We start from the raw sequence: 14,879 nt of genomic DNA on the forward strand, positions 1-14,879 counted from the left end.
AACTTTGGGCGCATTGACTGAGCAAACAGCATGCACGCTTGGTTTCATTTCCTCATTCTCCTCCCTCATAACTCTTTCCATTTTCCGGTGGACACAAATATTAGGCCATCGTGGGCCGCTCCAGGTTGCAAAGCCCGGCAGCTTTTTGTACTGCTTATTATACACAAATGAGTCCGCAAATAGCTCCAGCTCGCGTAAACAGCACGCGGCTCCGCGAGAGCAGAATGAGTGACTGACGTTGACTTGTCCGATCGTCGGGTCGACCGGCCCTCTTTGTGCCGCGCGCATCTCGTAAAACCTCCAGTGGCCGCTTTTAACGCTCTGCCTTTTCAGCGCAATTGAAAACAAACCAACTGACCTCAACCGTTTGTGAGCCTCGTTGTTGTGCAATCGACTAAGTGGTTCGTCCGATGGAGACAATCGCGCCAGCAATGCGGAAGCACTAATGGAATTAGCAATTAAACCTTGTCCTATCTGCGGGCTAATCTTTTTCTAAAGAATCTGCGGGGCAAATCGCAATCTGCAAATTAGAATGCCAAAACCGCGCCACTGATAAGAAGTAAACAATGAAACGTGGATGAAATTTTGCTCGAGCTAACTATTTTCTGTCTTTCTACTTTTTTGAAGCATTGCCCATTCAATTTGCACTATCCGAAGAATAATAATAAAAGTTAATAACAATAAAAAAAATACTGAAATATGTATATTAATTTAATTCAAAAAGGACACCAAATTTCTAAACAGGAAAATTATATTTTTTTTTTAAATTTCCCCGCTTTAGTGCGGTTAAAATAATTCGGCAAAAAAAATTTTAAGTGATTTAATATTAATTATAAAATTTAATCAACAAAGATTTAATGAGTTGGACTGATTCTGTAAGCATCGATTTGCAGTGGTTAATTTCAGCTAGCCTTAACGTGGTGGAACGAAGTCAGTCGTCGAGACGAAGCACCCTCGCTTTCATCGCCTCGAGACCCGGCGGGCGCCAACGACAAGTGCTCCAACTAAATAATTATGCGCCTGTTTGTCCAACAATGAAGAACGCCTTGATGTCTTATTCATGCAGCCCAAAGTGCAGCCGAGGGCCTTCGTCGCTTCTCATTTCCCAACTAACTCCGATCGCGCGCGCATGCCTCTTTTATTACGAGAGAGGGCCAATCAATGTACGTTCAAATACACTCGATTCGTGATGAATAAGAAAGGGAGCAAAATGTCCTCTGCGGTCTCGGACGAGTGACCGGTGGCGAAATTAATTAAACTCTCATTGAGCGCGCCGCTTGCGGGATTACTGGTGCATGCCTCTCTCGCGCGAGTCGCTGCTCTTTCTAGCCAATACAGCGGTGAACAAAACTGGGTCAAATAACCGCGCGCCATTTTGGCGAAACAAAAGCTCCAATATTCCCTCAGATGCCGACTAGACAATTATGACCTAATTCAAGTGACGAGTTCGGTGACCACCGGGAGAGTGACCGAATCCCTGGAACTTACTACCCCGGAAACTTACTAATCTGAGAGTGGGAATATTTTTTAAACCTATAGTTGATCAAAAGTGATTAAATGTTTCAGTTAGAAAAAATATCTCTGAATTGTATTTTTTTTTTATTGATTGAAAATGATTTATTTGTATTTAAATTTTATAAACTCATCACGCTCATCAGTTATTGTTAATAGTTTTAAAGGAGGATAAATAATTCTTGGAAGATAATTGAAATATGCAAAGAAGGAAATGCATAAGCTGTTTGGGACAGAAACTTTTTTCGAGCTGTTATTAATTTTTATTCTTAGTTCCAAGCAAGAATAAAAAAATGCAAAAATACAAAAAGCCACTCTCTAAAGGCTTTACTCATGACATGTGTATTGTTTTAATTTTTAAATATATCAAATAAATATGTGGTCTCTACAGATAAAATAATAATAATAATTTTGTAGGCATTGAAATTTATTTGTATTATTTAATGTAATTATAATTTTTTAATCTAATGAAAGTTGTTTTTATTATATTATATACCCTGAAGAAGTTATGCATTTCCGAACCCATTCTTCGTATTTCAAAAATTTATTTTGCTTCTTTAAAGATATAATTGAAACATTTATAATAATTAAATAAATACTCTTACTTTATGGTCAATACAATAAAAATATTATTATTATTTTTGTCAGCTTTTATAGAATTTATTGTGGATTTTTAAGGGTAGTGAGTTTCCGCACGCGCACAGATTTTTGATAACGATATATCGCCCACTCTCAGATGGGTAGGAAGTTTCCGGAGGACTTAGTTTCCGTATACAAGTGGAATTGACCTCTTTCGGGAGCGGAATTCGCAAAGTTCAACGCCCTCGACGCGGCGGGCGAAGGCGCGCGCATCAGTGAAACTGCTTTTCCGAAAACGAGTGTGCGCGAGTGGGACGCAATTAAGCAATCATCAGAGCTGCTTCTTGACTATCTGCATACAATGGGACGCTTCCTTCCTTATTCGGAGCCAATTACTCCCAAATCTAGCAAAACAAACACGGCATTTAATCGACCGAGGCGCGTGCGACACCAGCCAGCAACCGACAGATAAAGACGGCTTATCATCGCGCCCACTTTTGATTTACCCATGGCAAGCAGGCAAATGCAACTCTGTCGCACCACGAAATGAACACGTAATCGGCCAATATTTAATTTGAAAGTGCAATAAAAAATATCATAAAGAAAATTCATAATAATGAAGCTATAGATTGACGACTATCCAAAGTGATAAACTTTATTTTTAAATAAATTAGAAATCTGATTCATAAAAATTCATATTTGTTTTTAAACCATTATAATTGAACTGGAAATTTTCTGAAATAAAAATGGAATTTATAGAAATGGATCAGAATGAATTATTTTAAGGTTAAAAAAAATTTCTAAACCCGGACAAACCCCTGAATTTTCGACTGAATCCAGCTATACTGATGATTTTAATTTTTTTCGCACACGAGACGTCGCGCAGAATGTTATCCTGCTTGACGCAAACCGGTTCCGATGTACGAACACAATTCCGAGAAAAGTGGTTGACTTTTCGAACCGAATTCTTTCTTTCTATACGCGACCGCGCCACGGCGAACGAACCTCCACTTTCACACTGAACAAGACAGACAACCAAAGGACGGACAAGACCTTGACCTTTGTCCTCACTGCACCGACCTGCTTGTTGCCCTCGGGAGGGTGTCTCGGCGGCAGGCCGAGGGGCGTGGCACCCGTGGCATTGGCAGGGGTCAGCACAGGGGTCGGCACGGCGGCCGCTCCGTCCGGCTGCACTTCGCTGACCGACAGGACTTTCCTGGCAGGTCTGGTGGGTGGGGCCTCCGAGGCTTCGTGTCCGGAAAAGGTGGGCGTCCGTTTCGGGGCGGCCTTGGGGTTGGGGGCGATCGAGGTGGGGGTGGCTTTGCGACGGATGGCCACCGTTTGACTCTGACGCTCCCTTTGCAGATGGCGAACGCGCTGCTCCGTCTCGCGGGAGAGCTGCCGCTTGGGCACCGTCCGGCCGGCGGTCGAGGAACTCATCGTGGCTTCAGCAGCGGCTGCTCCGCACGCGAGAGCTGCATCGCGGCGACTGAAGAAGCAGACCGACCTGAGAAGAAGATCCCGTAAGCTCGCCGCGGGCCACCAAGTCTGCTGACGCGCGCACAAAAAAAGAGAAGAGAAAAGAGGGCCTATCTACAACGGCAGCAGCCACAAAAGCAGCCAGGGACATAAGAGGAGTTGGTGCGGCAGCGCACCTCACTCGTTCGCTCACTTTTATCGCCGACGATAAGATAAGACAACGAACGAGAAGAAGAGCGGGTCTGCAACAGGCCCATTCACACACACAGCACAGCCGCTCGGGACGCACAGGCACCAAAAATAGCTGGCGCGAGACGCCCGTCCTCCAGATAACCAAAATCAAGCACACAAGCCAAAAACGCAAGTTACTCGCACACACGAAGAGCAACCGCTCCAGATGCAGACAAATTTAGTAACGGCCGCAAGCCTAAGATTAATTTCGGGGGAAATGCATAATGCTGCCTAACCGTGAAGGCTATTTTTGTGTTTTTAAAACTCTGTCTCCCTAATCTCATTAAAAAAATTTAAAAAAATTCCTTCTAAAATATTCAAGCCTCAATTTATATATATAAAAAAATATATATATAAAAAATTCCAATTATTTGTGATCCATTACTTTTATAAAAAATAAAAAATATAAGACATTATAAAAAATTGAATAATATTTCTGATTGAAATCTGAAAATTTTATTGCAGCATTCTTTCAATTTTTAAATTTTGAACGGCTAATTTCAGTTATTGCAAAAATCTTAGATATTTTTTTCCTTAATTCCTGCGACAATGGGGGGCTACTTTTTAACATCCTCCTTCAACAACCTGCGGTTTGAAAGGACTAAGCCATATTTTGTAGAGGTTTTCAACTAACACGTCATTCTTTCTCAACTTTTCCACCGACCGCATTAATTTGCGTGCGGCTTCGTTATTAACTCCCAAAATAGTTGCTTATTTGGTAGGCGACCAAGGGTTCCGCGGGTGTCTGTAATAAAATCATGCCGCAAGCTTTCTTTTCATTTTTAATTTTTCTATTTTCTAATTGAGAGAAGATTTCTAATTGATGGTTAAATTTAATCTGAAATAGCAGAATAAACACTGTAAAAATACATAGTTGAAAATTGTAGAGTTGACAAGAAAAATCAAGTCGTGTATACTTAATTTATCAATACTATAATAAATATGATAATTTTGATAGTTTTTGGAACAAAAATGTTCTGACACTTAATTGTTTCAATATGGTATGTACTTAAATTTTTTTTTTATTTATTTAGAAAAAATCATATTATGAAAGAGTTAAAATTAAATAATATAATTCCACACACTCCAATATTTGTTTAAAAAATAATAATAATTAACGTTATTTTTAAATAAACAAAAAAAAAACTTCTTTTACAAGAGATATTTCGTTTTCAAGTGTAAGCTGATTTTTCTTGTCGATTCTTTAAATTTGATTGACCGCCGATACTATTATATAAATTATTATTTTATATTTGTTTGGTAGTCAGGGCTCGACGCAAAAACGCACAAAAACTCATCTTGTCAAAACCGCCGCCATAGTGAGAGAGAGGGAAATAAGGCCGAGCAGTTCGGCTTGCATTCTGTCAAGTAACTGTAAGTGAGGCGTGCAGCGCGGTGTGTGCACAACACCATAAGGCTCTCGCTAACTAGCCACCTAATGAGCGCAAAGTGCATTCCCATGGCGTTTGCAGTTTGCATTTTGTCCACGAATAATCGGCAGCGATTGTCCTCCGAAGCAGTTCCCTCCAGCGACCATTAGTCATTGCAAAGAAATTTCCTCTCTCTAAAAACTGCAGCATTATTGCTGTTGGTATAGTTGTATCCCTGTCGCCTAATTACTCGACGGCTAACGGGACCTGGTTGCCGCGGGAAAAAATATTAATGAGTAATTTTACGTTTTTTTTCTATCAAATATAATTTTCAAATACTCTTTGCAACTTGTTATCCGATTTGATGATCGAGCTACATGTGAAAAGAGCGAGAAGCTGTGAGCGTGCAAAACGCAATTATACACCGCGTTCATGCAACGCTGAGCAGTTATTGGCAGCCGAAAGGTCGAGCCGACGAATTAACCTCAGCTATGGTCGTGCGAAATTCGCCTGGGGAACGGCCGCAATTTCTCTCATTGAAGGAAAAAACGTAGCCGGAAAATAATAATGCAAAGCAAAGTTGGGGCTTCCTGCGAAGCCAGACAAAGCAATTCTAAAAGCAGCAGCGCCTTTTTTCTTTTCACTGCTACGATTTCATTCTGCCGCCACCGAAAATTGCTTCGCCTAGTACAGCGCGATTGCTCGGAATTGCGGAATAATTTGGCACCGACTATGTCAGTGTGTGTACCTGCTCGTCATCTTCCACTGCCATGGATATGTCCTCTTTGCTACCGAAGAAGATCCAACGCAAAGTAGAGAGCACCGAGGGCAATTGCAAACCCTGCTCTGCGTTCATTAGCAGCCCTTGATTGAATAAACAAGTCGCAGCGCTGCCGCCCAGGGGTTGCGTTGCACTGCTAGGGGATGGAAAATGGCAATACGGCTACACTAAACAGGCTGCTTCTAGCAGTTCTGCGTTATTTATATCGTAGGGGGGCAGGATTGTGACGTGAACGTATGTCATCACTTTGATTCTTTCCTTAAAAAATTGTTTTATGTTAAATTATGTGCAAATTATCCACTCGTTTGTTAAAGTTACATTGCCGATTTCAGCAGTTTTATACCAAAAATATAACTGAGAAATTATTTCGATTCTAATCAAAATATTAAAACAATTACTCTTGTTACTTGCGCTAATAACTTATAGTAATGATCTTTCTTATTACCAAAAACTTTCGTTCATAGCTTTAGGAGCGAGGTTAAAAAAAGCTGACGTCAATGTCACCAACTTTTGCTGGTCCAGACTTTCCACCTCGATAAAAAGATTCTGCTGGTATCCGTTTAATAAATCTACACTCGTGACAGGCTAAGAAAAATCTGGAAATATTATCCCCTATAATGTGAGAAGAATAATTTAAAACATTTATCTTCCATGGGAATTCCATGTCCGACGGAAGTATGAAATATTACAAAGTCTGTTTTGAGTAAATGTGGCCGAGTCAATCAAGTTTCCCTTTTCAAACGCACTGTGTCATTAAGTTGGATGTGGCCATTTAAAGGACACGCGGCATTTCGAGAGTGGTATATTTTTAGCAAATCCGTGATGTTTTGCGTGCAGTTGTTGTTCGTGACGTCAGCAGAACGACGCCACACACACTTCATTGCCAGCATCACAATTTTTCAAGTGGCGTTCGGACGGCAGGCAAGGTCTCTCTTGCGCTGTTTCGAGGAAGTACCTTGCAAGGCCGCGAGACGCTCTCGACGTCTCCTCAAATTTGGCCACTGACCAAAAAGGATCTTTGAATTTTGCGCGACCAAATAAAGAGAAAAGGTTCTGGTGGTGGCTATGTTATTTTATTCTTTGCTTCTCGTCAGCGGCATGAAGCGGGCCGGTGAGAGAGAAAGACTCGAACTCGTATGTAGTGCGAGGTCACGCTCCCGTGTTCTCGCCGGATATTGATCATTCGGCATTTACTATAGCACACACAAACACACCTTTGAACGCAAATTTATTGCTCAGTAAGAGTTTTACTGCGACAGCACGACCGCTCCTTTTGATGGAAGAACTTAATGGAGGGGAAACAGGGTTGCATTCACCCCAAGAAAAAAAACTCCCTTTAAACTTTTAAATGAACTTACAATTAATTCAAACCGAGGAAAAAATAAAAGTTAGAAGCTTTTGAGTGGAAGGTAATTTGAAATTTGGTCCTTAACATCATTAAATAAAAAATTATTTATAAATCTACAATTTTGCATTCTATTTTTTCGGGTATGAGATTTTTCATCAACTTATTACCTACTTGAAGATTGAGTAGCTTTATAGTTGGTGAAAATGTTTTCTTTGTTTATTTTACCTTGAAATGCTTGATTGCTGTTAACCTGTTGATAAGGATTTTTTTTCTTTCCACTCGCATGCCAATTTTCACGCCAATTCAGTAAACAACAAATACAGAGATTTCCATCTCCAGAGGCTGGTGTTTTTGAGAGAGATGAACAGCCAATTCTAATTTACAACAACAAGGCTGCCGTGGCAGAATTTAATCAACTTGTTTGCGTCGGCTGTTTGCTGCGGTGGGTTATGCACTGTCGAAATAGGCCGCGATCTTGACATAGACCCGCGCTATGCTAAACTGTGTGCGTCATTCGCACTTATAAGATCCTTTCTCCGAAATTATCGGCGTTCGCATCCGGCAGGAGCACGCGAATTAAAATACGGCTGCTTCTTGAAAGAGTTTTTATGCGTGAATATCTGATTATCTACCGTTGGTGGGTGACGAGTGCAGGAAAACATACGATAATATGGCAGCTGTTATAGCGCCGGGCTGTTGCCGAGTGTTACTGTGCCGCGCGGGTTGTATGCTCAATGTAAATTGTTGCCGAACAGACTGACGTCATTGACAAAATAAGCAGGGCGTCTCTGCGTTTTCGGTCTCACTCAGCGCAGCCCTAATAATTTAATTTCGCTTTCAGAGGGCCGCCCAAAGTTAACGGCCTGAAAAACTGAGTGATCATGAGCAGCGGTTTACTGTAATGAAATCAAGATTAAAAATTAAATTCAACTATCATTTAATTTTTTATTTGATCTATGATGAAATGCAATAACATTTATTATCGGCAAGAAAAACATTAATAAGATTGCTTGAAATATGTTAGTTAAAAGATTTAATAGAATAAGGAATAACGTGATCTCATTAGCGTGGTGCAATTGCCTGTGAAATTTAATTCCAGCACATGTGTACGCGTCATACAGATTTGCCTACTTGTAAGAGCAAAACAAGCACGGATGCGGGGTGACTCAATAATTTTCCCAACGTCCTTTGGGGGGAAATTATTGCAGATTATCGCAGAACAGACCATATTGTTGGAAACGAAGACCCGATTTCAAGTCGTTTCATCACGAGACCTAAATTTTAATCCCCAAACGGCTGGTAAATAGCTCTGGTATTGTTTTAAACAGTGGCGCTATTGCATTTTAAAAGACAGGAACTTCCTACTTCCGTCGTGGCGAACGCGATAAGTGGTGGGTTTTGTGCGGATGCCTGCATTTCCCACATGTGAGGCTTCGGTTTGTGCAGCATTTTAAATGTTTCATAAAATTCAAACGTGATTTTGCAATAAATTTTCTTCAACTCCAGATAATTTCGAGTTTCATTTGTCTCCGTGCCAATGTAGGTAGATAAATATTTAAAAACTTTAATTGCTTTCAATCAATATAATATTTGAAGATAAAAAGTTCTAGAGAAACCAGATTGATTTGACTCTTAACAATTATTTTTTAACTTATAGCTCAATTCAAATTATTCAAGTTAATGCATACAAGTGGAATCAAGTATTGAGGCTAGTTGAGCATATTTTAATGCACCTTTGATAAACAAAAAAAGACTGTTCCAATGATCTTACGTTTTTAAATTTAATTATTGAGCTTAAAAATAAAAAAAAGAGGGTCAAAATTTGGGAAAATTTTGTAGAAAACTGGCGAGTTGAAATACCAGACTGACCTGTTGCTTTGACCTGGAGTTCCTGCGTTCCGAATTGTACTGCCTGGCGCTGGAGTGAGACACGGTAGCCGCCCTTCGGCGTTGGGGCGGCTCCACCTGTTGTTGTCCGGCCGGAGTGGTCGGCATGGCGGCCTTTTCCACTTTGAGCGAGTTGGTGGACGGCGATGCCGTCCGCCTAGTGCTTTTGGTGCGCTGCAGGAGGCGCAGCACCTGACCCTTGACCGACGAGGCAAGTGGCACGATGGAGCTGTGGCGCCGCTTGGCGCCGCCACTGCCCGAGGCCCCACCCGAATCCGCCGCCGCCGCCGCCTCCTGCTCCTTGGGCAGCAGCATCCCGCCGCCGCGACTGGACGTTGAAGCCACCGTGTTGCCGCTCAGATGTCCCGCATCACTTTCACACACTGAGCACCACGCGACGTGCGCTCCGGCCAAGCCGACAAGTCGCGACCGAGGAAGGGGACCGACTGACTAAACCAAGTGCTCAACCCGTTCGCCGCTCTCGCCGAGGAAGGGGCAACGCGCTGACGGCACCGAAGGGCGTCCACCACTGCCAACGACGACGACCAGAGAGCTTCTCTCTCGCTCAAGTACGCACCGCGATTATTCATTCTCATCGTTGTCCGAGAATGTTTCCCGATGATGAGCCGCCTCGGGAGCGAAAAGTGAAAGCAACAACTCGGTGCTGGGAAAAGATCACGCGAATTGGCCGCGAAAAGCGCCGCCGGTTCGATTCGCATCTGCGTGATTTTTGAAATTTTTAATGCGTTTTAACACCAATAACGGCAGGATTTTCTTCCCACCGGAATAAACGTCGCGTCGCAATCTTTGAAATCCTCCATGAATCACTAGATTAAACGCAATTTGTCTGAATTATGTTGTGTTTACTTACAATTAGTCTGTTTGATTCTGAGAAAGTCAAATTAGGGCTTTTGTTTATCCTTGGCATAATTGAGTCATTATTTAATTGGGAAAAAAACCTGATAAAAAGTAAAACAATCTTAGCCAATATTAAAAATTTATTTAAATAAAAATTGAGTAATTTAATTAAAATTACATTTAGATAGCAAGACATACAAAATTTAATGCTTTCATTGGAATTGGCAGCAGTTTTTGAAAAATTGTATATGAATTTGAATAAATGAATTGACTTCATCGCCCCGATTTTGACGTTTCCCTTGGCACTGCCTCTAAGAGGATGGACAATTTGGCAACAAGCTTCTAAAAAATATGCCACCAGAGCACATAATGGTTAAACTTTTTGTTTAATGTGGGTCAAGCTCTAGTATTCTTGGCCACTTTAAATTTTGCTCAAAACAATTTAAAAATAATGTTTCTCCCTCTTTCAACATAGCATTGACTTTAGTGGGAACCTCTTATATATCTGAAAAAAGACATCCAAAATTTTGTTTTGGCATTCATCGGAAAATTATTCATCAGAAATCATTTATCAGAACGAAACAGTTTTTATTTATCCTAAAACACGTCAGATTGTGTCACTCGCTTATTCTTGTGCTTGCGCACAAAGTTTTATGTGAAAAAGTGGCAAAATATTGTTTTTGCCCTCTTGACGACTGCAACATAAAGCTGATATGGGTTATTAGCGGTGAAAATGCACTCACACTCAAAATCGCTTCATAATTTTATTCCATAAAATAAATCGTAGTGTCTGAGAATTCTCTTCCAAGAGATGCTTTCATGAAAGAATGCCTAAAAGGAGTGTACATAAAAATTTTCATTTTTTTAATGGTTTCACTTCATAATTAACTGAGAAGGAATAAATAATCATGTAATCATATATTTAATTATTATTGGAGATTTAAAAAAGAAGCTGTTTTTTTTCGGCTATGGAAATTTAGTGTCGACCTGAAAAAGGCTAGGCTCTGTCAACTAAAATATTCCAAAAACTCCACAGACGTTTGAATGACTCTGATTCAGTCTAGCTACAGACAAAAAATGTGACAAACCAGTTTCTTTATTTTGATTTGTGATTAATTTCAGATCTTTACATTCACTGATATTCAGAACTAAAAAATTTATAAAAAAAAAATTCAGAAATTTGCCTTTCACTTTCCACATTTGGAAAACAGATTTTCTGATGTAATATGTTCTGAATATTAATTTTCTAATAAATGTAAAATGCTGTTACTGAAAAATAAATTTCGGGCATATAACGGCGATTTCCTTTAGTTCTGCCCGACTCATTGCGTGGTGCCGCACAATTAGCATTTAACAGCGTCATGATTCCATCTAGGAGCGCCTGGTGTTATCGCAAAGGCTTGCTTTTAAACCTCGAGTAAACACCAAAGATGACCGAGAGAGCAAATGGAAAATTCCCCAGGCACGTGAAAGAAACGATTGTGCCGAACGAAGTGCTGGAGAACAACGAGTTTTCTCTCTCATTTCAAGAGTGGCCGACGTTGATGATGTTGGCGGACATTTAACACCGGTTGGTCGGCCGGGCGGTTTTATCCCACCTTGTTATATGTGGAGCTGCGGCTTCAATGCATATTGTGTTGCAAGCGGTTGTGTTTTTCCAAAGCCATCGAGTATGTGTTTGAGTGCGAGAGCCGCCAAGGACGCGAATGAATGGTTCAACATCGGGACGCGTTTGCGCCGCGCAAATCACACACACACACACACGACCCGCACAGGTGGCAATCAATATCACTGGTGTGCGGCTAGGAATTATTTGTTATTTAGATTAACAGCCCCAACGTCGTGGGTTATCTTGCCTTGTAATTATTTACGCGCGCAAGCGATTGTTGAAAATGTGCCAGCACCGTCGAGCAGTTGCTTTGTTCGTCAGGGGCAATTTTCTGCTTTGCCTGGCGTGCAAGCAGCTCGTATGGAGAAATTGTTAAGTTGGAATTATAAATCGGTTCCAAGGTTCCCAGCAGATGACTTTCTTACACGGTGGGGAGGGCTCGTAAATTCCTCTTCTTAGTATTTAATTTAACAACCCGCGTGTCTCCAACTCAGGCCGTAATTGGGAATAATACAAAATTATTATGACGACTGACAAGTTTTAAATTCAAGGCTCTCTTTCTCATTTTGAATCAGAGAACTTCTAATTGCGGCAGTTTTAAAATGGGTACTTTAAAACAAAATGTTTTGCAAGTAATGTGAATTGAACTGAATTTTTTTAGTTGGTATTTTTTTAATTTCTCATATCATCCAATTGGAAATATTTTTTAAACCTATTGTTGATTGAAAGTGATAAAACATTTCAGTTAGTAACAAATATCCCTAAATTGTATTTTTTTTTTATATTGATCAAAAATAATTTAATTGTATTTAATTTTTAAAACTCGTCACTACAGATAAAAAATTAATAATTTTGTAGGAAAAAATGAATGGAATTTCTTGTAGTATTTAATGGTATTTTACTATTTAATTGTTAATAATTATTTTTCAATCTAATGAAAGAAATTTTTATTGTATACCCTGAAGAAGTCACGAATTCCAAACCGAATTTATTACAAAAAAAAAAAAATCCAAAAATTTAAATTAATAATCTAATCATTGATAATAGTGAAATTAAATAAAAAAATTATGATCAATACAATAAACATATTATTTTTAATTCAAAGATATTTGTTACTTTAAATTTTTTTTTTTAATAATTTCAATCAACTAAAAGTTTAAAAACCTTTATTCGGAATTTTATTTTTTAGTAATTTTCAACTCAATTAAAAATTTTATCAGTTTTTATGAAATTCACTTTAAATTTATTTTGTGTAAGGGAAGTAAGTTTCTATGTACCCGCTTCAACACTCCTAAATTTACAAATCGCAAATTCGTGGCGCAATTGTCTCTTCAGCTCAAAGCGAGTGAATCACGCGCGAAGACCTAATAGGGTTTATCAGCAGCTCTCGCGCCAGATGACGGCTGGCCGTCGAGGAAGTGGAAAACGCGAGCAAACGCATCATTAACCGTCAAAGCGACATGTTTGCATTCATTTGCACTGTAGCGGACTTGTGCAAACTTGGTTATTGCAATCAAATTATGTCGCTTGACAAAGAAGGAAATTTGAACGGCTCCAAACAAAATGGAAAATATAAGTTGTCACACAAAAAATGGAAAAAATATCAAATTGCAAGATTTTTTTTTTTAATTCTCACAAGAAACTCAAATTCTAGAAATTATGGAGATAAGCCCAATAATGTTTATTTCTGAAGCAGATAATTATTTTTTCCATACATTTTGCTGCGAGTAGCGATTGTCAGTTTGAATTTCCTTTGTGAAAAGCCGTGTGCGTCACTCATCATTGCAATACTTTTTCTAGTGCTAACCGTTTTAGGGCTCACTATTTTTTCTTTCCATCTCTAAAAGAACTCGCACGCTTCTTCTCTGCTTGTCGAGTGTCTGTCATTTTTATTTCTTTACGGGCCGCCGACACATTGCCCTTTTTCTATTCTCAGCTGAGCAAATATAAAATAACCGCTAAATTATGATCAAAGACAAAAATAATACCACAGTGGCCTTGATTGATCTTGGCCAACGACGGTGCCGTCGAAAGAAAAACATTTTGTTCAACAAGTCACATCAGCGACGTACGTACTTGCTCTTGCATAAATATTAAATAATATCTTTCTGCCGCGGGATCCCTTCACCGCACACATATATGAACTTATTTTTTTCCACTGTGCAATTGTGTCACTAACTAAGTGGATTATTGTCTATCCCACAGATACCGAGCGAACGTGTAGAAAGGTTTCTTTTGCTTTATTGTCAGGTAACGAGTTTGCTTGCATCATATCAGCAGCTACAGCAGCCATCGGAAAATCCTCCAATTGTGTGATAAAATGCACTGCAGATTTCAGGATCCTTTGTGGCATGCAAAGTTTTCCTAAAGAGCAATTCAATGCAATATTGAACTTTGAAATGGTTGAAAAACATTGTCAGAAAAAAACTTGTATCACTGATCCCAATAACTGATTTATAGAAGATTTTTTTAAATCAAATTTTCTACGAAAAAATGAAGTACCTCTGATCAATGCTAATTTATCTGGGGACATTTTTGAGTGTGTGTAATTAATCTTCAAGTTTTTCTAAATTCCAATTGAATTTAGTGCGCGTAGAAAAACGAAACAAAAACACAAGTCGGCCTGAGGCATGGACAGGCACAATAATTAGCGCAAGTGAAAGTCTCTTTTGCTCCAGTTCGGCGCAGCCTCTTCGCATTGTTCCTTCGTCTTCGGCGGTTTCTCCTCAAACGGCAAAGCAGTGAGAAAGTTCCGAGCGATTAATTCCGCAGCGCGATTTGCATAATTATTGTCAGTCCGCTCGGAGCGAGCGAGGGACATTGTGGAACGGGCGGAGGAATTCCGCGGCCTTGGTCATGCGACTGTTTGCCGAGCACCACGCCCAGATGGCAGCATGCGACGACGAAACACCTGCTCGCCCGTGAGAGACCGACCAACCGACCGACGACTCCCACGGAGCAATTAAATGCCCTATTACGGACGCCGGGTCACGGAACCGAGCGGGCGACTTGACAACGATATGGGTCGCAATTCGGGGGCAAAAGTTTCAGAGCCGGCGCATAATTAAAACGATCGGCACGTGCAGCGCGACCGGCGACATTCTCATGCAAATTCGGAGCTGCTGTTGCGTGGGTCGCGCATTAGCCAAATTAGCGGCCGACATATTTCCGTCGAGCCATCTTGGACTTCCGAATCCAAGTTGCCTCATTTCAAAACCTCTCATA

At 40.3% G+C, this 14,879-nt stretch overlaps 1 protein-coding gene across 17 annotated transcripts in view; it reads right to left on the bottom strand.

Moving 5' to 3' along the window:
- The window catches only part of LOC132200213 (serine/threonine-protein kinase MARK2-like), a 34,067-nt gene that overhangs the window by 15,483 nt on the left and 3,705 nt on the right, over positions 1 to 14,879 (bottom strand). For 15 of the 17 annotated variants that reach the window (XM_059625500.1, XM_059625506.1, XM_059625508.1 and 12 more), the window contains exon 3: positions 3,172 to 3,598. The exons of 1 other annotated variant lie outside the window; for it this stretch is intronic. In XM_059625500.1, the coding sequence (XP_059481483.1) occupies positions 3,172 to 3,598 (427 nt within the window). Of the gene's footprint in view, positions 1 to 3,171; positions 3,599 to 9,169; positions 9,793 to 14,879 lie in introns of those variants that run through there. One more of the 17 variants, XM_059625501.1, reaches the window with a different exon arrangement.

This window comes from Neocloeon triangulifer, unplaced genomic scaffold (genome assembly GCF_031216515.1).
Source record: "Neocloeon triangulifer isolate White Clay Creek 2 clone unplaced genomic scaffold, ASM3121651v1 ptg000014l, whole genome shotgun sequence".
Taxonomy (NCBI): Eukaryota; Metazoa; Arthropoda; class Insecta; order Ephemeroptera; family Baetidae; genus Neocloeon; species Neocloeon triangulifer.